The 24,427-nt window shown below is 37.9% G+C and overlaps 1 protein-coding gene across 2 annotated transcripts; it reads right to left on the bottom strand.

Annotated features, from left to right (window-relative positions):
• On the bottom strand, positions 1-12,036 carry LOC109841154 (flowering time control protein FCA-like). 2 transcript variants are annotated; one of them, XM_020410035.1, is made up of 18 exons: positions 11,950-12,036; positions 10,693-10,771; positions 7,775-7,857; positions 7,635-7,686; positions 6,694-6,752; positions 6,318-6,384; positions 6,157-6,236; positions 6,014-6,075; positions 5,793-5,858; positions 4,722-4,881; positions 4,536-4,604; positions 3,860-4,438; positions 3,398-3,598; positions 3,060-3,296; positions 2,945-2,983; positions 751-813; positions 605-650; positions 1-111 (listed from the first exon to the last, which is right to left on the bottom strand). In XM_020410035.1, the coding sequence occupies exons 6-17, from the start codon at positions 6,343-6,345 to the stop codon at positions 606-608; spliced, it is 1,629 nt and encodes a 542-aa protein (XP_020265624.1). In that variant the 5' UTR covers positions 6,346-6,384; positions 6,694-6,752; positions 7,635-7,686; positions 7,775-7,857; positions 10,693-10,771; positions 11,950-12,036; the 3' UTR covers positions 1-111; position 605. The 2 variants fall into 2 exon arrangements, with proteins under 2 accessions (XP_020265624.1, XP_020265623.1); XM_020410034.1 differs by lacking the exons at positions 751-813; positions 7,775-7,857; positions 10,693-10,771; positions 11,950-12,036 and having other exon boundaries at positions 7,635-7,679.

Here is a 24,427-nt window from a genome sequence, read left to right on the forward strand (position 1 = left end):
GCGTTGGCTCTTCTTATACAGATTGCCTCTCATCGTTACAGCTGCTTCTCCTGTCAATTCTATTCTACTCTCAGAAATCTCGGATTCATTGTTGTTTGGTCCTGCTGATACCTGGATCAAACACATCTTCAAATGTGAGGGATTTGTAGCTCACAAAATAACGCAGTATAGCAAATAAGATAGAATTATCTTCCATGTAGAAACATATAACCTATGTTATGGAGATATACTGTGGGGGGCAACAAAAAATCCAACCAAGGACAATAACATGAGAAAAGATGGCACTGGCTGGCAGCAAGCGAACCTAATGAAATGAAACAGTTTATTTGAAAACAGAACAACCTGCTTTTGCATGAAAGAAGACTTGGTTTCCAGATAACACATGACATGAAGTTAGAAGATGAGGAACATCAAAGGGATATTTGCCAGCATCAAAATATAGCAGGGGGTGAAGTGCCATTAGCAAAGAAAAGTTTGAAAATTATTTGCGTTTTCTTGTTAAGCAACATAAACGGATCCCATTTGAAAGAGAGATGCATAGATGTTTTCTTCAGGAGGAAAATTTTAATAATAATAAATCTTAGATGCCGCGAAGAATGGTAACCTCATGGCTTGTTTTGCCAGGACAACTCCTGTGCAGCGTGAATCCCCTACATAATAAAACACAAAAAAGGAGAAACTGAATTACTGAAGGGTACTCCAAGACAACAGAAGAATGTAACTGAAAAAGCCCAGCATCTGAACAAATACCTGTTGTGACCTGGCATTATCAGTAATAGGATTAACTGCCTGTAATTGGGCATAATTGAAGTCCTGAACGGAGGAAAATATATATATACGCAGAAGAGTAAGTATTCTCTAAAGAACACGTGCTAAATTCCTTCACATTCAAAATTAAAATGAGGTTGACTAATTATTCTTTAGGAACATTTTATACATGACACAAAGATATTGATTACATATGTAAAGAAAAATAGTATATGTAATCGCAATATCTTATTGGACCAAATAAAAAGATAGACCATGTAGACTGTGCATGTGAAATATGTGGCATGACATTCTAGTATGAGTAAATTTGTCTCGCCTAATTAAGTCTATGCCAATAAAGACATTATAAGGCTCCTTATTAAATGCAACAAACAAGGTGGCTGTCCAAAATTTTAGATATTGTTACATGGATCCTTCTCTTTAAGCTCTTCTTGCCCCCCCTGGCTTCTCAGCAAAAAGCCAACATAAATCATAGAAGCTCTCATGAAAGGAGAAAATTCTTAAGATTAAGGGAAAGAAGATCCTGCAAAGGAATGGCATGCGGTGATTCAGTGTTGTTAGCACCTTCCACGTGTTATGCACCAGTCATCTCATTAAGAACGTGTATCATTGTGTCCCAACACATGAATTAGAAAATTCTCTCACCCCCTGCAAATGTGGTGAGATCCGAACCCACACTTTCCACAATGAAAGAAAACAATTATTACCTTCCGAATTTAAGCTCACTTGGTTCCTCTATTAAGCTCCACTACAAGCTGTTTGAGTATTAACTTAATAACCTTGAAGTCTCACCCAACTTCAGAGGTTTGATACACTGAACCCTTATGATGGTATGAGAGCAAACTAGAGTTTCCAGCCATGGAAAGGATGGGCAGTGGGCACTAAACCTGCAAGGGCATCTCACCACAACTTCAAAGTTTGATGCAAATGAGGGCACCTTTACAAAAGCCATTCCCTTTTTCTTTACTAACAACTACTTAGTGCCAACTTTTGGTGTAAACCTGTAGTGACAGGCAATGATTTTTTTTTCCTCAATTCTTCTTATAATTTAGTGCTTTACATTCCCTACATGTCCTTGATGACGTTTGAACAACTAAGGACACTTGTTTCCCTAAACCATGACAAAATTCATCAGCTAGTTAAACCAATTAGCCATATACTCGTCTGCCAACATACACAATAAAAATTGACAAGCCAACATATTTTGCAGAGAGAAACCAGAAAAGACAACAAAAAACTACTTCACTGAACATATTCTGAATTCCAAATGGAGTAAGACCCAATAATCCGATGTTAAAGACAAAAACATAGCCAGTTGTCTAGGATATGAAATGGGTAAAGGCACCGATGCTTCATAAAGCATTCAATGAAGATCTAGAAGATTAAGACAGATTTATGCATATCAGCCTGTATAATAACAGCAAAGCCTTTACCAAAACCTGTGGGTCCAGCTCCGTAAATATTTTCTTCCATTTTTTAATTACTAAAGGGCAATCTCCTTGATTTAATTAATAGTGGCATATACTATCTAACCCAACCATGCTCCTTTAATCTTGATTTTAGTTGTCATTAATCCATTAACTACAATCCTATCAGTCTTCTTGATTAGCACACTTAGTACCCCTTTAGCAAATGCTAAAAACACATTAGTTGGTTCTTCCACATTTGTCCTTAACGGCAACTACCGCTAACTTCTTCCAGATGCACTCATTTCTTACCTTATAACTAAAAGATAGTTTCACACAAATGTGGTTGTCTAACAGCCTAAACCAATATCTTGGATATCATATTACTCTAAACATGTTTTTTCTCTAACGCACGAGCTCAGGCATGAGCACAAAAGATTTATAATACTTTAAAAGTACCAGTGCTCAAATACAATAACTCAGAAGGTTCCGGGACAATGACCCACAAATTCCTCAGGACCAACCACTCGCTTTTAAACACTAAAGCCAGACTAGCAAACCAAGTGCCAAAAAATAGCATCTGAACGTAGACCAGGTACCGCGTTACATCAACATTTTGCAAGTTCACTTGTATACTATGAAAAGACTCAAAGACACAGAATAATATATGGCTGCTACCACCTGTATTCCCAGCACTTCATACAATATCTGACACATACCGTGTTCAGTCATAAATATCTGAAACTCACTTATTTCTAGCAAAGGTTTACCTGAATGTTTTGCTGATTACCCACGCCAGCGGCCTGATACTGTAAAGGCAAGTGGAGGAAGTTTGTTACTGAGAAAGATTCTGAAATATAATGAGCCAACAAAAATAATACTAACCGGTAAAGAAGGCTGAAGCAGCTGCTGCATTTGTGCCTGCTGCCTAAGCTGCATCTGATTCTGCACCTGCTGTGCTTGAGGAATTTGTTGATTAGGCTGATTTTGTGTTTGTGTTTGAGTCTGAGCCGGTGACTGAAGCTGCTGGACAGCAACTTTCTGTTGCTGCTGCTGAAATAATAGCATTTTCTGCTGTTGCTGCTGCTGCTCAAAAGCGGAATACTCTTCCGGCTTTTCCCACTGCAGGAGAAATGATAGGCAGACCAGGAGAAATGATAAGCAGACAAGCTATCTTTTTTACAATGAAGGGACAATGATATAACAAAACAATGTTTACTCACCTTACTTTCCTGGGTAACGCTATTGTAATAATATTTAAATCCTTGGGGAGATGTGTGCTCTGTCCAGTTGCAGGTTAAGGGGACTGCAGACGTAGTAGTTACTGGCACAGAAGAAGTTACTGGTGCAGCTGATGGAACAACTGCGGTTGTTGTGTTAGCAGGAGCACTAGATATTGGCTGTGGTCCGCTCCATGGTGATTGCTGCATGCATTTCAGATAAAGTATAAAGTTAATTAATGATAAAAGTTATTAGGCATCCATTAAAAAAAAGTTATTAGGTAACCAACTCTGCTGTAACTGGAAATCATCATCATACAGAATATACAGATTCCAGTACACATGAAAAAGTTTGTTAAAGCAAAGCAGACATAAATATCGCACAGAGATCCCTTGAAAGAGAGCATTAAGTACCTCACCTAAATTAAAGAAATCATTACCGACAGAAACTTATTATTTCATTACCTGCTGCTTAGCATTCTGAGGAATTTGCTGCTGAGTTAGCCCAGCCTGTTGCATCAGTTGCAACTGCTGTTGAAGCTGAAATATTGCCTGCTGTGATGATTGATAGCTCGACTGTAAAGCTTGTGCCTGTTGTTGCAGAAGCACATGAGGGGGATGTGAAGGAAGTTGTTGGATGGGCCTCTGAAGCAGCTGATGAGAGATGGTAGATGACGGCAACTGCTGCTGATTAGCCATAGCTGCCACTCCCTGTTGTGATAAGCCCATAGGAATTTGCAGGGCGTTGGCAGAAGCATTCAGTTGATTCAAAGACTGAGAAGCCTGCCCTCCGAAACCTGGTAACTGTTGTGAAGGTAAAGTTTGGCTGGAGGGTAGGCCAGTAGATTGAGGGATTTGAAGCTGCCCCATTTGTTGCATCTGTGGCTGCAATGTTTGCCCCTGAGGATGGGAACCTGATATCTGCTGGTTCTGAGGCGGTTGTAATGAAGACGGCAAGTGTTGTGGGGTCATAAGTGGCTTCTGCAATGGCAGCATTTGTGGACCAAGACCAGGATGCATTTGTGGAACAGAAGGGTTAAAACCCTGAGAAAATGAGATCCACAATTAAGACTCAGCAATTCAACCGTTAGGCTGTACACAAGCCTAGAAAGACGTGAAAAAGAAATGACACTAAGGATACCTGTTGCGGTGTTGCTGCAAAATTTGGTTGATGTCCACCTGTCAGTCCAGTTTCTCCTAAAGGACCAGTCTATACAAACAAAATGGGCAAAAGTGTTAATATTTTAGAACTCATTCTCAAAAAAATTATTCAATATTCAGTCAATAGATAGAAATTTGCTTGGTAGAGATATCAAAGAGAAATTACTGCAACTGAAGATGTTTCAACCATGCCACCTTTGGCAGAGGGATTGGTGCCAAAACCTTGACTAGCAGCTTGAGAAGATGGTCCACGTGACTGTGGACTACTGCCCCACGCATTAGGTGGCATGCGGCCACCTATCGGCTCATCAAATTTGGCTGTTGGCCTGTAAGGAGAGCATTTATAATGAAAAGAAAGGAACAACAGAAGTATGACTATAATTATTGAAGAGAAATGACTGAAACAGATTATCAAGAGTCCAGCAGTCTTCAAATTTCCCTGAAACATCTCAGTATACGGATGCATTGGTCAAGGCCAATTTTAAAACTGCAAAGCATGGGCACTGATTCATGCTCAAAAACCATCATTATGTTGAACATGCATAAGAACTAAAAGGGGATGATCACAGTAGCTTGAAGAGTAAATGTCTTAAAAATGAATGTCGGATAAAATGACAGTATCTGGATGAAGAGAAGAAACTTTGGGTGAGCACTCCAAGAGGGGTAACACTAAACTTTCTAGAGGAAGAGGGAACAGACGATGATACATATCAGAGTTTTGGAAGTTAAGAAAACAGGGTTATCTAGCTTGCCGCAACGATAAAATCATCAAAAAATGTTGGGTAAACTCTACAAATGTTGCATTTTATTATTTGGAGAGTTTTGAAGCTAATTTCTTAAATACTGTTCCATTGAACTATAGAAGCAACATCAAGTAGCGAACACTAATCATGATTAAATTGGCACGGTCTAGAAAAGCATGAAGGTGGAGAAATCACAGCAAGCACTACATAGCATACTTGGAAAACATGTTCCATATCCTAGTTAACATAAAGCATAATTATCATATATTCACTTTATTTATCTATGCATTCACTTGTTTTTAGCTTAACGCTCACTAAAATTGATAGCAAATTCAAAATCATTATCACTAGCCAGTTGTATATAATCTATTGTCAGCTCTCTTCAACCTTTTCAAGTTATCTTCATCAAAAGGTGACATGGTATAGGAGTTGTAAATTTAGCTTGCAATACTAACACCATAATACTAGAGTTCTGCATTAAAGTTGAGAGATACCCGATCACTGTCGCTGTCTCAGAGCGATGGCCAAAACCAGGACCCCCAAATGCAGGACCACCACCCCTATACAAAAATTATAAGGTAAAGGAAACATCAGCAACGAGTAACTGTGGAACTTCCATATTTCTCTCCGATCATACACCTCTACGAAAAATTAGCTATTACTATCAACAAAACAAATTAGTAGTAGAAAATGATTTAAGGAGAAAATTTTAAACCTTTGTTCAGGTCTAGGCCTCTTGGGATCAGCAAACCGAACAATTAATGGTTGATCACATCCCTGTGAGCAAAGGAGGGAATAACTTATTGTTTGCAAGTAAATCTAAGGAAGCTTAAATTTTCAGCGACTGATTAATTTTACCCTCATCACATAAGTTCCATGCAAGGCATTCATAGCAGCTGCTGCCATCTCTCTATTTGAGAACTTCACAAAGCCACAACCTTTAAAAATTATTTGAACATGCATATAAGATAGATGAACATCAACAAGACTGAAATTACACAAGGTACGGAAGGACAGACCTCGACTTTGCTTCAACTCATCTCTCATAAGATAAACATCTTCAACATGACCGTAAGGGGAAAATATCTGCCAAAAGATATATGAAGATTTTAACCGCACTTTCATACGATAACTTGATTGATAACATAATAAGTGGACGGTTAATGGCAGATGCTTCTCAAAATAGAAATGTTCCCTGTAAATTTTTTTAAAATTATCTATCAAATGTATCTTCAGTGTGCGTTTTAAGGAAAGAAAAAAAAATCTAACTCAAGAAAAGAAGATTCAGGAGAACACTAGAAGGAAATCTAGCATAACAGTTGTTTGTGGAACATGCAACTGATGCCAGGACAGAACAACTTCACTTTGAATTAATTCCACGCTAATAATGCTTACCTCTGCAATTTCCTGTTCTGTGGCACGCTTATTGAGTGATGCAACAAACAGTTTGTCCTCTGCATAGAAATATTAAGTAGACATAAAAAATAGTAAACCTAGGAATTGAATTAGATGAAACACCTAAAATAGCACATTCAAGTGAACACATATAACTGATTCCATGAATACAGATGCTGTATAATTTCCAGTTAACACATAGCTATTGTCTGTGGCTAGTGGCAACCATCTCTGGCCTTGTACACTTTAATACAAAATGCAAATCTCTACTGGTAAAATGCAAATTCCTTCAGAAGAGGGTTGCAGTTGTCTGGTCTCATATTTTGTTCCCCAGAATTCTAGTGTCTTATTAACACCAATTTGACCACCAAGAAGTAACTTATTTTGCATACAAGACTGAGAGGACTAACCACATGCACCCCCACCCCCCACCCCCCCACCACCACATCGGGGATACTTTACCTTGGACAATACCTTTACACGATTTGTTTTCACAAAGATCAGATGACAAAAATTACTCATCACACTTGTGTACACTCCTTCCCAAAGTTAAAACCCTGCTATCATACATGAACACCCTACAAAAGTAGTTCCTTATAAATATCTATACACCATTGAAATTCAATAATGTAGAAGAAAAAACAATGCTGAATTGAGAATCAATTTATGTATTTTAGATGGCCTCTTGCCACTATATTTATTAATTGTGCTACATAGTATATATCTCGTTGTGCATAAGCAATCTAACATGGATCAATCTTTCCATGAAAAATATCAAACATTAAACCATATTTTGTCTTTTTCCTATCTTTAATATACCAGTAATATTACTGAAGACGGGTTTTGGAGTATGATATTTAACTGAAAATTCATACAGCATATCACAGTTGTACAATTGTCGGACATTGAGCACAGAACAGATAATGGGCTTGAAAAAGTACCATGGCGCTCCCGATCACCATCAGCATATCTTACTTGTAAAGGTGCTAATGCCTGAGAATGATCACAAGTTCAAACTATTAGTAAACAAATAAATGCAGTTACATATAGTGCATGTGACATAAATGAGACACTTGCTCACCCCTGGCAAGGTGTGTTGATTATGCAACGCTGCAATAGCTCTATCAGCTTCTTCGGAAGTTGCATATTTTACGAAACAAAATCCTGTAGATGTAAATGTTGTATTTTTGATCCCATTGGATTACCAGAACTTTGACATGACATACAAATCAGAAGATATAAATAAATATGCAATTGCAAATGAAAGGCTGAAACATTGAGGATTCATGAATATTACTCAATGACATGATTCAAGAAGCAGATATTAATTTCAAAAGTCATCATGCATAACAGAGAACAGTGTGTCATTTAACAACTCAAACAGTTTTATTCATTAAGAATTGCTCACACAGGCAGCTCACGAAGGCAGCTTCCAACTTTTCAGAGAATATTTGATAAATGAAACTGCAACATTTCAAAAAAAATGCGGAAACCAACAAAGCTGCCTGAAAAAATTCTACCACTATTGTGTATGTAACAATTACACCACCATTGTGAACAAAATGCTGTGTGTTATAAACATTCCAAAGGCAACAATGTGTCCGACGCTGATGCACAGTTCATATCTATGACCTGCAGTCTCAGTTATGCAGGCTGTCCCTTCTATAAGTTCTTCATTCATTACCTACTCCCTTTCAGGGTCTAAAGGAGATGCTAAAACTCTCATTCAATGCCTTTCCAGCAGCCATTGAAACCTTTCAAATTTCATGGATCTACCATAGAAAGAAATTATGCAACAACCTAGCATTCGATGGAATCAATGAACATGGAGATATTATGACCTAAAAAGTTTTACAAAATCAGTACAGATAAGATGGCAACAAAAGAAACCTTCTCATTCCAGATTTACTGGGAGCAATCATCACAATATTTCCATGACATCGGACACAATAATCAGAACTGCTCAAGCAAGTCTCCCACTCAACCCAATAAGAACAACTTCAAGAATATCACATTACGACCATATGAACAGACAAAGACCGAAAATAGAACAAATAAACAGCAACTCAGATCCGCAGATAAGGTGGGTTTAAAAATTGTTTATAATAAGATGAAGAAGCACATTAAGTAAACACAATGATGTACCTCAGAAATTCACAGTAACCACCAAAGTTTGCACTCACTATGCAATATTCTAGTAGTTAACATTCTAACTATAAAAAATAGCACATGCAAAGTTGAAGAAAAGACCACTGTAAGCAATATATAGGACACAAACACAAAATTTAAGAAATAAATCTGGAAAAGTGTGAATCATCAACTCAACAATCACCTTATGAACAGAAAACGCATAATTTCCTCCACATTGAACAATCTAGTTAAAACAACTTGGAAGCTACACAAGAATTTGACAGTGAGACTATCGCCATTTCTACACAGATAGCAGATCAGATGACACCCATAGAAATTAACCCATCATCACTACTAAGGTGTTTCTAGAAAATTTTACAATCTGAAAACTTCTTGCATTCTTTAAAAAAGGGACAAAGACTATCACATATAATTGAGAACACCAAAAGATGCACCATGACTATAAAGATCTAAACCATCCAGAATTAGCTCATTATTGAAATAATGGGGCGGAGTCATCATCAAGTGTCACCCAACAAATCAATGAGCCAAGTAAGTGCATCCACTTCAACAGAAATAGGCCAAAATCAAAGTAAAATGTGATAGTAAAGGTTGTAGCTAGAATAATAGAAGTCTACCATCAATTGTCAATAAAAAGGGCCATAGTGAGGTTATCCACTTAAGAAAATAAAATAATAGAAAAAATTTCTAATTCATTGTCCAAAGTCTCGGGCATCAAATGTAGTATTCACACATAAGTCGCAATCCATCAGTATCTAACCCAATAAAGACAACAAGGTACCATCCACAGGTGAAAACGAATAGTAAAAGGGAAATAGCACAGAAAGACAATCTTACTTGGTTTGTTCATATCACGTCCATAAAACATCACAAGAATGTAATACCAGCCAACCATCCACAACAAAAAAAACAAACCAACACCATGCACAGAACACAATCATCATGACTAATCCAAGAGTGAGGTATTCAATCAAACATGATTCAGTCACATGATCCACAACGTATAACATCAGCTCAGATGACATTATCATTAAACAATATAAGCACAAATCCAAGCTCATCCAAGATGATGCATTTGTAATTCTGATAAAACGAAAAGGAAATAGGAGTTCTATGAAACAAAGCATGAGAATTGCTTTCACGCTTTCTAGTTTTGAAAGGTAATTTAAGCAACCAAGCCCACATGCAAGAAAGGGAAGGTTCTAACAACCATAGGACCAGATAATCCATCCTCATAGGAAATTCAAAAGGGGAAAAACACAGTAAAATCATCCACCAGCATCCAGCACTATAGGACCCCAGCATCCAGCACTAAAGGACCATAGAAGAACATCTAAACACTGATAATTGGGATAAAGTGCTATAGAGTAACGCATGGAATAAAATAAAAAACTTAATGTCGGGTTTGATGACAAAAACTGGACATTAAGAACTTGAACTGTTTCACTGTGGTGACTAACATCCATCAAAAGCAAGCCAGCTTGCATTTTTGTCATCTGCAATACAACAATTGCACAGGACTAAACACCACAGTGTAAACTACAACATTAGAGGGAACAATCCACTGCCAAAACTTGCTCCAAATGGTGGAGCAGAAGTTATTTGCATTCCAGTTATTTACTGGTTGATTGATTGATATAAGCAACTTTAGTGGTCCAGATAACCCTGTCTTCTTCTCGATGCACAGAGAGGAGACAATGGGACGGTTTCAACTGAGACCAACAACCACTGCTAATGTTTTCCAAAAAAATAACTTAAAAGGGCTTATTGCTCCACTTAACCCTCAGGGCACCTGAAAAGAGACAAAAGTACAGATCATAAAAACTAAGAGAAAGAAATCAAAATTACCTTGTTGCTGTCCACTTCTCCTATCCCTGATCAGAGCCACTTCAATAACATTCCCATGTTCCTCAAATAAGGGGCGAATCTGGGTGAAGGAAGCAATTTAATAGCATCGAGTCAAATAAAGTTTATAAATGTCATATTTCAAGGCTTCAGCAAAACCAGAAATTGCATAAGAAATAAGTCAGAAGAGGTAGATCATGGTTTTGTAACAGTTCCTGGATCCCAAAGGACATCAGAAATTGATCCTTTTCTTTTTGCTTAAAATAATGAACTACATAAAAACAAAATGATTCCCAAGCATTGTAAAATAAAATAAATCAAGGCCCCGGAATCATCTTCATGTGCAATGTTCTGCCCATTCTTCACATATTCTATAAGACACACTCTGATTAATAAGCATGAACTATAACTATATGACCTTTTTACACAAGTCATATACCATGCGATCCAGTAACAAATTATGTGGTTACAGCTAGAAAGAAGGGAGAACATCCCTCATCTTGGAGTAAGTGGGTGCATCCCCACCAGTCCTGCAGGGGGGCGGTATAACTATTTCAGAACAATGTTAAAAAGCATTTCCCGTTAGCCAACCCTAACATTCAGCTTTTATATCTATATATGACTTGAAACATCATTTAAAATAAGTTGAGACCTAATCATCATACAGTAAATCACATAATCTGTTCTCATGTTCAGTTTTGACTAACAGCTTCATAAACTCCTGATTACATAATTATTACTGCAATGTAGGGTGCTTGTTCCTGACATTATGCAGGCAGCTTTAGATGTGATATGGGCTTATGAACCTCCTGGGCTCAACATTACCAGATAAATCAATTTAACAAATGTAGCAATATGAAGCAATGAATGGACAAGGAAAAATAGTTGAACATGACTATTGAAATATTGAAACAGTATTTGCAGAACGGAACAGTCATGAAAGATGTTGTCAAGTGGAATTAAGTATACACAACCAGAAGAAAAGATAAGATCAGGCCATAGTGAGCTCTCAGATTCTGATATTATGTACAATGGTGCATAATCAAGACACTAGACATAAATTGGCACTTGTAAGCTCAAATTCTAGATGATGGACGGGTACTCAAAAGGGAAAATATATCAGTATCAAGTATACTACAGGTCATAACGACAGCAAAATCAATCATATATCATGAAATTAGGTAAAACAAAACAAAAGTTTAAATTGGATGTTTACAAGCTATCCAGGAATATAGGTATAAGGATAATAAAATAACTCACATCCTCCTCAGTTACTGTCCTTGGAACAGATCCAACGAAAAGCTTAGCAAATTTGTTCCCGTCTGCATATTCTGGAGAGGAAAAATGTCAACATTCTGGACAAAAAAATTATGAGCATAAAGCAGCTACGATGATCTTATACATTCAATAATTTGTAACAATGTCTAGACAGATGGACGAAAAAGATCAAATAGAAAATTATTGTTCGCATATGGTACGATCATAAAATCAAGGAAAGTAATCTTACGATTAGTTCCATTAGTAACACGTTCTACAGCTTAAAATAATATATTATAATGCATTTAAGAGAGATTTGGCTTGAAGGCTTTCCCAATCAGTCATCAAAATCAACGAGTCAATGACCATCAGACCAAGTACCAGCTTGGTTTTACACAAGCAAGGTTCAATTTAAAATAAAAAAGCTTTCCCTTGTTTTGATATAATGTCAGCAGAATAATTTGAAATAGACCTAGTGTGCGCATGGACATCCATATGTGTGAACAATAGTTAATACATAATGCAAGTAGTTAATCAAAAAATAAACATGGCAAAGCCATGCTTACTGATCATATCATCCTTGTTTATACTTTCTCATGTTTTGCGATTCCAAATATTTTGAACAAATATGACGACCCGAGGGGTTTGTCAAATGAGGACCTTATTCCAAATATACCTTCCGTTATGTAATATAAGCATACACCTCCTATTAAGTAAGAGCTAATACCTAAATCATCGTTTTCTCCATCAAAATTTCCCCTTATATAAGTAAAATCATAGTTGTATATGCTTCTCCATAAAAGCAAAAGAACAGGGAACAGATAGCACCTTATCATCATCTCTTGAAACCCCATAATTTGAAAAGTAAGTTACGGTGATCTGTACAGGCATCATCTTCAACATATATCTGTAACCGTCAAAAACATATAATTGCAAGAAATGTATTTGTGCTTTATTACTAACTCCTCTCCAATATAGGGTATAAACATGACAAATCAAGCTCTTCTTTGCAAACTTCCACCTAGATAAATATCATTGAAGCCATATTGTTTCTAAACACTTTCAAACTAATAACCCTGTCTTTTGTTTATCCAAGAACATCATCCACAATAACAATCCAAGACTACCATGATACCATCCACAATAGCTAATAACCGACACTAGCCACTAGGCAGATAAAGCTACTAAAAAGCGAACCAGAATAAAATGAAAAGCTATTAACGACAATGTGTTCGAGTACTTCCAACTATTTTGGTAAGACAAATACAACGGCTTCCCCCTTTTATTACTTGATCCAAAAACTTCAAGCTCAGACAGCAAATGAGACTCACATACACATAATCATATGAATTAAAGACTAATCTTAGTTAAAGTTTCCAACTTTGAATATAGCCAGCTAAATACCCAACCGAAACCATTGAATCACCCAAAATAAATAAATAAATACATAAATAAATAAAAATAAAAGTAGACAAAAGCACTATCCTCAGGGCGCCATCTTCTACCCCACCTAAAAAAGCTTTAGGTATAAAATCCCTATAAATTTCATAGTAACAGCCACACTCACACTAAACCCTAACCCTAAAACTCAAGATAATACAGACAAAAAAAAGAAACCCTAGCTAGGGCAAGATAACCGTCAACCCTGGCGACCCACCCGCCTCTCCAAAAAAAACCCCTCTTAGGCACCCACCCATGGGAACTGAAACCCACGCGGCCCACCACCGAAACCCGGCCCGCCGCCCGCCTCCGCCTCGGTAGGGTATGTTCGCTGCGCGACCACGCAGTAAGGATGGAGACCGGACCCTTCGGCCGCCTCCGAACCCTCCACCCGCGTCCTACCGATCCCCTACCTCCTCCGCCGCGCGCGCCCCTAGGGCAAGCGGTGGTTTGTCGCTCTGGCGGTAGGCCGTCGTCGGACCAACCGGGACGACGGCCATTCTACGAGGCGGCAAGCTGCCGCCGCCTCCTCCGCCGCCCAAGCTCGGTGCCGACCGAGCCGTCTTACCGTGTGTCTTTCGCCTCTGTGACGGTCCATTCTTGGCCTGTGTGGAAACCCTAGTTTTCGAAGTCTGAGTGACGAGGAGTTGAGCGAAAGAGAGAAAGAGGGTTTAATTATTATTTCGCGAAGAGATGATGATTAAATAGACCGCAGGGATTTACTGCGGGTAGATTTGGGAGCACGGGTAAATACAGGCGGGTAGAACACGTGAGCATTGACTTGAACACGTGAGCTGCACGTCGGACGTCTTTTCGTTCGTTCTTTATTTCTTTTTGTCTCTTCTTTCCTTTACTATAAGGGCCTGTTTGGTACATTTCTGGAAAAAAAAAAAACAAAATAAAACTTTGAAATCTATTTCTTGGCATTTCAATGGGTTTGCACACTTTTGATATAATTTGTTTGATTCGCACAGATTTGTAGAGATGAAAACAATGTGCTCCATTTCCAGCGTTTGGTACAACAGCCCCAAATAAAGAAACTCATCTACAAGTCATTAATGGAGCTTACCCCCATAAAATATATAATATCTAGGCAACGGTAAGATATCTCCCAACGGGCAAAAGGAGGATCGCACTTCCAACGGTAAGCTGAAGTCATTTTCAAACATAGCCACAGTAACCCAACGCAGCAATACAAATAGTTGGTACCTGCTGGAAAAACATAGACCATTGCAAACCATCTTCAAAGAGCTGAAATAGGATATATCAAGAAGCCCATTTCTCAGGCCAAGCTGAGCCATGGTAATGTGCCACTGTCAAATACCGACGCCATTAAAGCTGTGCAAAAATGGACCGAACAAGGGCAAATACTTTTGGAGCTGCGCAAAATACCCGAATAGGCAATGCAAATTCTTTAGATGGGCAGAAATTGAGCAAGATATCAAAGAAGGAAAAGCAAGCACATACGAGCACGAGAGCAGCAAGAGTAAAGCAAACTTCGATGAAGCAACTTCTCGTGATGTCTCAGACATAGACAACTTGGAAGCTAAGCACTTGCAAAGAGAACTGAAGTTTGCAAAGCATCAAGTTGATTACTTGAAGAAAAGTCTAGTTGTCTTAGGAATATTTACTATTTTCGTTGTTGTCGTGAACATTGTCATCTTGTCTTTCTTAATAAGAATAATGCAACAATCTCTTTAGAATGCTTGTACTCTTGTGCATGAACAGTTTGAAATTAAAGCAGCGAAAAGATTGAAAATCAATGAGATGTAAATCCCTTCATGTATATCTGTAATAAAACGTGCAAAAAAACAATATCTACTAACTGCAAGTTTCATAAGAATGCAAAATGAAGGACATGTGAAAACCTGTATCAAACGAGAACTCAGTTTGGAAATACAGACATACAGAACAATTGTATTTGACGAGATGATTATACAGGGTATTGCTGAAAAATCCATAGCACGTGTGCAGCAGTCTGGGAAGGTGATTAGTGCAGCAAAATCTAGCTCGGGCATAAGAATCAGATAACAAATAGATATTTGGTTTAAAATCCTGTGAAACCTTGAATTTGGCTAATAAGAAGATGCTCAGATATATGTCTACATCATCATATATCCCACACCAGTAATCAACTACTACGCAAAGTTGGCTGCATTCCAATACAGTTTACTTAGCGCAATAGGTAAATGTTGGGACTGCCTCGCCAAAACAGTGCAAGTATTAATTACTGGATTAGAATATCAGAAATTTAGACAATCATCATTGCAGCAGGTTGTGCATGCATGTGCAAACTGGGGAAATAAAACAGTGCTCAGGCTTGCAATAAATTCTTGAAACAGGGTGCATGTACATGGCAGCTGTAACAATCAAAGGCTGCAATATATGTTCCCTGAATAAGATCAGCATGAACCTGCCTCGCCTTAGGATTGTTAAGTAACATGTGATTGCATCTTATATGGGCATGCACTCATCATTGCACCGTTCAAGTTAATTTAAAAAAGTGACAGCTTGTCATACCAGCAAAAAAGGACGCTAATGGGGCACCTCAACCATGACATAGAATCATATGTGGTACCTGAAATTAGAAAAAGAATCAGCATAACCTGAGACACGTTGCATCACTCACTAAGCAGCACTCAACAACATGTATTAGACTGCATCAACATAAATCACAAAGGTAGCAACTGCATCATAACCCAAAATATACAAGCATACCAACCATCTACAAGTTTTTACGACATAATAACATAACTGTTAGACCTAGTGCGCAGAATAAAAGAGGTCCATCCTACAGCAAAATGTTCCTGGTCATAGTAATAGTTGAAGAACTGAATGTAGAATACCAGACTTGGTAGTGCAATTTGTTAGGCACCGGAACCAAGCACATACCTGGATAGCTAACCTAGCTTCCCCCATCTTGCTTCTTCATGAAATTGTCCAACAAAGCCCTTTGACCAAAGTCACTCTTACCTATAAAATGCCTGGCCTTGGATTCATCTTCATATATGGTATCATAAAAAAGCTCAAGGCATTCTATTGGGTATGTATCTTTGTGCCTGAAGATAGCTTTGGACAATTTCTCTGTCCAGTGCAGGTTAACAAGATTGAGACAAGAAGAAAAGTGTTTAACTTCATCTACCATTTGTTGCATGATCTCATGCTCAGAGTGGGCCTTCCTCCCCCTCACTTTAGCCGATGGGATTTTCTTTGGATAGTCCTGGTAGGGGGCTTTGACGGTATTGTTTTGCGATTGATTGTCTTCATCTAACATGTTGACCGTGGGCTGGGATTTCTGGGTCATAGGAATGTTGACATCCTCATTGGCATCATCTGCAAGATTAATAGGCTCATGACCACCAAATTTCTCCATTGAAGCCTTAGCAAAGTCACCTCGTGCTTGATCATCTCCACAAATGACGGACAGGTTCTCGTAGTGTTTCAGAGGCTTATTGATGTAATCTTTAAGCCTGCATGCAATAATAACACCATTAGTACAATGCAAAGGACACTACATCATTCACACCAACAGAAATTTGAATGGATTAAAATTTATGTTACCTCATTCCACATGTCAAAGCTCTCAGGATCCAGCATAATAGTTTGTGTATCTTCATCCCAACCTGCGCCACTGGTATTACGAGCAGCCTGCATGTCTTGAAACCAAGAACGAAGTGTTTTCATGTGATTAACAACACTTTTGGTGGCAAATGAAGTACCAAATTTATTGTTCACTTCATCCGCTGCCATTGCAAACGCATGTTGTTTAAAATTCTTGTCTGGTTTAAGTCCAGACTTGGCCAAATTTGCAAGAAAGGGTATGAGCACTTCATTATGTGCAGGCGTCCACCATCTGGTTGGGCCAGTATTTGCAGCTTCAATTTCCACCTGTTTTTTCCGTTTCTTATGGGTAAGAGCTTTGCCTTTTCTTGGTGTGCAAGGCGATGTTGCTACCACTTCATCGTTTGCAAACCTTTTTTTGTTACCTGAATCAGAAGTAGCCCCTGTAATACTCGTTGGAGAATGAAATTGTCCGGAAGAATTGGACCCTTGCACAGTTTGTGCCAAAGGTGGTGGAGAACTGAGCATGTGCATGTAAGATGAAATGGGGTTTAACATGGGGTAAAAATTACCATCGTAGTGCGGTACATTTGGAAATACTGAGGATGATTGCACAAAGGGTGAGGCTGACTGAAAGAGGGGATTGTAACTTTGAGTGAATGCACTGCTGGAGGGAAACACAGGTGGAGGTGGTGGGGCCATTGCAGTAGGGGAGTGAGTATTAAGCTCTTTGCCCACATCATGCCCTACGGAGGTTGATTTGTCTCCCATTCCCTATAGTTCAACAATTGTAATTTGCTGCTGAAAACATGATAAGTAGCAAATATATGAATACCATGCAAGTGTAAGTAAAGCAGCAACAAGTGAATATATGATAAATAGGGACATTGACTTAGTACCATCATAGTCATCATAAAGTTCACCATGTCTCGATGAAAAGTAAGGCTCATTATGTTACATGAAAAACCAACACTATGTAATACATAAAAGTACTGCATTTGGAACTACACAAATCACATGGCAGATTCAGATGTGTCACCATGCCGATACCTATGACAATAATCGGTCCACATGTCCAAAGCGATTTGATCTCTACGAGACCTCCACTCATCCTTTGAAGCGTTTTGTTCTCTTACCGATTGGGACTGAGTGAAATCCATAACATTGGCCTCTTCATTAATTTCCTCTGCAAGAGCTTCCTCTTCAAAGTCGAAGCTCTCATTGAGCAACTCATCATCTGGATCCACTGTTGCAATGTAGTTATGGAGAACTGTGCATGCCAAAACAATGTCAACTTGTACGGGGAAGGGGTAGTGGGGTTTTGCTGTGAGTATCTTGAAACGACTCTTCAATATACCGAAGGTAGCTTCAATCTTAGACCTCAAAGATGAATGTCTAAGGTTGAATAACTCCCTCCTATTTTGAGGTGTTCGACCCGTAAATTCCTTCAGATGATAACGAACACCGCGATATGGGGAAATAAAACCCGGTTGGGTTGTGTACCCCGCATCGCACAAGTAATATTTATCTACATATTACACAGTAATGTCATTAGAATTGTAAAAATGCAATTATTAGTGACTAATTACTTTCGTTATCGAGCTTGTTACCAGTGTACACCCGTAAGCCATATGGCTTCGGCCTAGATAGCGCTTCTTGAAGTATTCTATAGTCGTTAGCCGACCCCTCCCAACCAGCTAAAACGTAGGTGAACAGTTTGTTTGGTGTGCAAGCCGCAAGAATATTTTGTGTGACACCTTTGCGCCCTCTGAAACGCACGACGAGTGAAGCAGGTAGCATGGCATCCACATGTGTGCCATCTATCATACCTATGCAATCCTATATAGTGCAACGTACTTTGTCAATGTAATATATGACTTGCTTAGATAAGTAATATTATGCTAATTTGGTAGTGGATGATACCTTGAAAAATGGGTAAAATGATGGATTGCTTAGGATCTCTTGAGGCACTTCATTCGGTGCTTGTTTCATGTACTTGCCTTGTATGCATGAAATAGCTTGCAATACTCTGTTGAAGTATCTACTAACGGTCTCCCCTGATCTTATGAATTGTGTTCTCATCGTACGATTTTTGGATTTATGGCCCAATATATTCAATGTTATGGCCAGTTGCTCCTCTACTGTAATGTGCCTAGAGTCCTTTAACAGATGTTTCTTCCTCATTAACTTTGCAAGTTTCATAAAGGCACCTGAGCGCATTCTAACGAAGTTTTGACAGCTATCACTATAACCGTGATAGATACGACTCATCAATGCTGCCCTAGTCTTTTCCTGCCGTAGTCGTTCATCACTTGGTCCAGACCGTATTGATCTACGATGACGCTCCAGTCTCCTCAAAAATGTAAAAATTATAACCATGACCGACAAAGCAGCCCCAGCACACATTCGAATGACAACATCTTCACCATCAAAATCACCATCCATCTACAAGTATTACTTATAAGTTAAAATTTTTAATTTAATATCAATTGGCGTAGTTGTTAACCCCATAAAGAAATTAAAAGCACCATCCACATGCAGAGTTAACTTAGGCCTTGTATCATTGACTACTGGATTAAAAGACTTTGTTTGATTATTCCCTCTAATGTTGGGGTTATACATTAACTGCATAAAAGGGTTGATTGATTCTTCCGATAAAAATATTAGGAAGCTACCAAAAGAAAGGGCTTTGTATAGTGTGGATCTAGGGCCAAAACCCCCAAAACAGAAGCTTCAATTTCGAAGATAAAAATAGATGATTGCATGCATGTTTGAAAAATGGGAGAGCTTCGCTCTGTGAAGAGGTATACCTTACGGAAAAAGTCGGAGCGCACCTAAAGCTAGTGAAGTTGGCACAATCTGCGGTCAAGCACAAAATCAGGCTGGTCAGGTGCAGATCTGACTATGCCGCAACTGGAAGAAGAGCAGTAGAAGAAGAAATCACCGGAAAAAGGGTATTTTGCTGCTAGATCTGGCACAGCTCACTCAAACAAAACCTGAATGTTAGTCGCGGGATTCCAAGCACATACAAGTGCATCGACTTCAATTTTTGGGTGGAGTATTGGAGAGATCAAGGCCCCAGAGCAATGGAGATGGCAAGGGGCGACATCAGAAAAAGCTAGAAGATGAAGCGGTGAAGGGAGCCCTAGACACTTCTTCGTTTTGTTCCCGCCGCCTCGATAACCCAACTGCAATTTTTTAATGGGACGGAGGAGATTTCCACACGTTTTCAGGCCTTAAAGGGCTGAAAACACATTTCAACAAAAACCGACGTGGATCCCCATTTCGAACCCCCTTTTCTATAAATCTTCATCCGAACCAAACGCGAGAGATGGAAAACAAACGAAACCAAAAATCGATGTGGCACTCTTTTTAATCTTCATCCGAACCAAACGCGAGAGATGGAAAACAAACGAAACCAAAAATCGATGTGGCACTCTTTTTTGTTTTCAAATCACCCATTTCCGCGAGATGGAAAACAAACGAAACCAAAAATCGATGTGGCACTCTTTTTTGTTTTCAAATCACCCATTTCCGTGTTTTTTTGGGCAAACGAACAGCCCCTAAGAACAAAACCAAAATATTACACATGTGATGATGACAAGCGGTTAACAAGCTACGCCGCTAATCCTTTCTGAACTGCAAAACCCAACCGACGAAACACGTACTCAGCTGATCCTACTGTCGCCACATTCCTATTTATGAATTTTTGTACCCTCCTGAGGAACTCCACTACATCAGCTGCAAGGTAACCAAACGTATCGAACGCGAACGGGATGAAACTGTAGTGGTTGTCCTTGCAAGCTTGATCATGTTTGCCCACCTTTGCCTCTGCTGCCCTATCCGCTGCATGCCCAACCGTGAACACTTTATTACTAAACCCTACCAACGGAGACATCCCCGTAAGATCAACACAAGCGTGCTTCCCTCCGCTCTAACTGTAGACAAGAACGTCTGCCTGCCTTAAAGCAGATCTAGCCTCTCCAGGAGGAGTGAGGAAGTTGACCGGCGCTTCCTTCTTGGATGGGATCCCTACTCTTCGAAAGATATCATACAAGACACTTTGACTAAGTCGTGCATGTACTTGAACCCTGGCTGCTTCTGACAGTTGATGCATGGCATGTTGGATATTATTATTAAAGAAAAGGCAATTTAACATGTTTTACATATTTTATTTTCCTCAACAATTAATACGTGCATAATGGCTATATAATTATGGCGAACGTTACTGTATTAATTACGGGTTTATTGCGTAACGGTCGATATTATGGCGTACGTTACTGTATTGATTGCTAAGATTTGTAACGGCTCTCTAAGACCCCTATATAAGCAGCCCTTCACATTCTCGGAAAAATAACAAGAAAAACAACAAGTCTCTTCTCTCCTCTTCATATTATTTCTTCATAGTATTGGTTTTGTTTTTGGGTAACTTTCTTCATCTGAGCAGAAGCTCTGTACTCCCGCCCGAGTACAAAGGCCAGCCGATTCCGGGGGATTTTATCGCTAGGGGAGAGGGGATCATCTGCGCCGGGATGATAGCCGGGTCCTCAATCTTCTAGGGCAGTGAACAACACGACTGCTCCCGATCAGGCCAGATTTAATTGTTTATTTATTCGGATTTATTTCATGCTATAATCTTAATTATTTGATAAATTTCAAACAATCTAGAAGATTGAGTATTCATAGTTGTTAATTTTTAAAAAATTAAAAATTATTGTTCATCAACAGTTTACTGTTCACCCGAAAAATGTTCAGAAAAAATTTAAAGTTAATGTTCACACAAAGAAAATATAATTGCTTTAATTATATATTTGTTTATCTATTAGTATTATTGATTTATTGTTGTTATAAAGTTAAAAAAAGTTGTAACTGTTACTGTTCATCCCAAAAATAAAGACTTTACTGTTCATATTAAAAGATATCATTTACTGTTCATTAAAAAAATGTTACTATTTAGCAAAATAATTATTGCTAATTGCTTGCTTATCTATTGTTTTAATTTAAAAAAAAAATCAATTTTGGTTACTGTTCATTTGATTTATAATTACAGTAATTAGTTTTAATTATTGTTGATAATTATTGCTTAAATAATTACAATTAATTGTAACTTGTAATTGGAAAGGAATATACAATCCTATATAGCAGTTAGACATTCTTTATGAATTTGGCTATTGATTTATATCATTCACTTTATTTGTCTCAACCTTTGTTTCATGTGCATTGCAACGACAAACAATCATAAAAATACACTGACATACAACCATATGTAGGTTTATAATGATCAAATATTATTTGCTAATAGAAACAAGCTATAAATTTGCAGTAGTGTACATATATTTATTCTTGAAAGTCTCATATACATGGTTTTGACAAGAGAACAAACTCTGGATATATATATGCTCTGAAGTATTTGAATTTATTCATGGTTTAATGTTGTTATTTCTTTAAGCTATTAATATGATGCCTTCAATCAATAATTTCATACTTTGGAGTATTTATGCATCTAATTCTTTAAGCTATTAATATGATGCCTTCAATCAATAATTTCATACTTTGGAGTATTTATGCATCTAATAATCTTAGTACAGAAGGTGGTAAAAGTGAATGTAGATTTGTTCTATAACTTATGTGGAAGTTGTTTGCAGCAGGTATATCTATCAATGTTATTTACTTTTGTGGGCCTATAAAGCATTTTTATATTCTAATACAAATCCCATGCCTCTGGTTGGCTTGGAAAAGTCACGGAAACAACAAATTATATGAATTCTCAGTTTTACCCCTGCAAATTCTCTATTAAAATTAAATGTTTGTAGGAAATAATTTTTTTTTGAAGTTACTATTCACATATACTGTTAAGGAACAAAAACTCATTGAGTGAACCGATTCAAGTTTTCTTGGATTAGTTGGTGTCTACGGCAAGGTTTAGGGGTTGCGTAACGTACTCTGTAAGGGACGAGGTACTTAATTAATCTTTGATCAACCTCTATTACTATCCTTACCTGGCTAACTACCCGGATAAAACTTTAATCTTTTCGCTTTAGGAGTTTTTGGTTTGGAATAAGAGGTCCGGGATTATGAGAAAAATTCATATGCATTTATTTAATTACGCTTCTTGCATCATATATTGCCTAATGATAAATGATCAATATATGAGCGAACCAAATCAAAGAGGTGCATCTTTTAAAATTCTATTTTATATGGTGGATTATATTTCAAATCTTCAAATGTAAAGTTCATCTCCTTTATTGCATCATGATGGATATTGCAATAAATGTTCATATGTCTTTTTAGATAACTTGCATTTGTTACATGATTAATTACAAGGTTTTATGCAAGAATGCACTTGTAAAATTTAAAGCACGTATGTACAGATAATAATTTTATTATTATTATTATTTGTATAAGAGGTGATACTAGAAAATGATAACATAAATTTGGAAGGTCTCTTTTGTAGACAACCAATTTAAATTTGGAAGGTCTCATTTGTAGGCAACCAATTTTAATTTGGAAGGTCTCTTTTGTAGACAACCAATTTAAATTTGGAAGGTCTCATTGTAGGCAACCAATTTTAATTTGGAAGGTCTCATTTATAGGCAACCGATTTAAATTTGGAAGGTCTACTTTGTAGGTAACCATTTTGTAACCTCTTATAATAGAAGAATTTTAAAAAAAAAATTATGCATATGAATTATGAAGTATGAAATATATTGTTCTCTTGAATACTCTGCATGTATCTATTATTAATTTCATTCATGTATGTGCATATGCATAACTGCAGAATTTTAGTTCCACATTAGTTTAAAATGTTCAGATATTAAGGTCAAATCCTAATCTGCACAAACACTATGTGTTTACATCTTCGGACATAGACTATGATCTTTTATGATCATAGACAATGACCTAATGTCAATTTCAAACAATATGATGGACTAATTACAAAATAAGAACTTGATAAATAAAGACAACGCCTGCTAGGCAAAGTTGTGATTCTAGACTTTGTAAAGTCTGAGAAAAATCTTGATGACCCTTGACTAAGGGATTATCCAGGAGTGTGGTTCTGGATTCATCGAGGGAGATGGGGTTAAGCCCATAGATGAGGTCACTGACAGCGGCAACTCAACCTTTATTTGGAGACGTAGTCCCAATGTTGGTTCAATGTGGTAGAAACAAGCTGGACTAGTGACACTCGTGTGGAGCATCGACCCAGATATATTCATATATCACTATGTAGCTTGTGCTACTACCCCTTCTCTATGATGACAATGCTCTTATGATAGAGCTGGCTAGGCTGAATTTTACTCTTAATAAGTCCAACGTGTGTATTATGGGGGGTATTAAATAAACAGCTATAGTATCCTTTGAGGACTTACCTACGTGAGAGGAACTGTGATGGCCGTGGTTAAGGGGCTGGGCTAACCCCTAGAAACTCTCATGAGTCGGTTTATTATGAGCATGACCTTTAACGCTCAACCCGCTTTAA

Source organism: Asparagus officinalis, chromosome 5 (genome assembly GCF_001876935.1).
Source record: "Asparagus officinalis chromosome 5, Aspof.V1, whole genome shotgun sequence".
NCBI classification, from domain to species: domain Eukaryota; kingdom Viridiplantae; phylum Streptophyta; class Magnoliopsida; order Asparagales; family Asparagaceae; genus Asparagus; species Asparagus officinalis.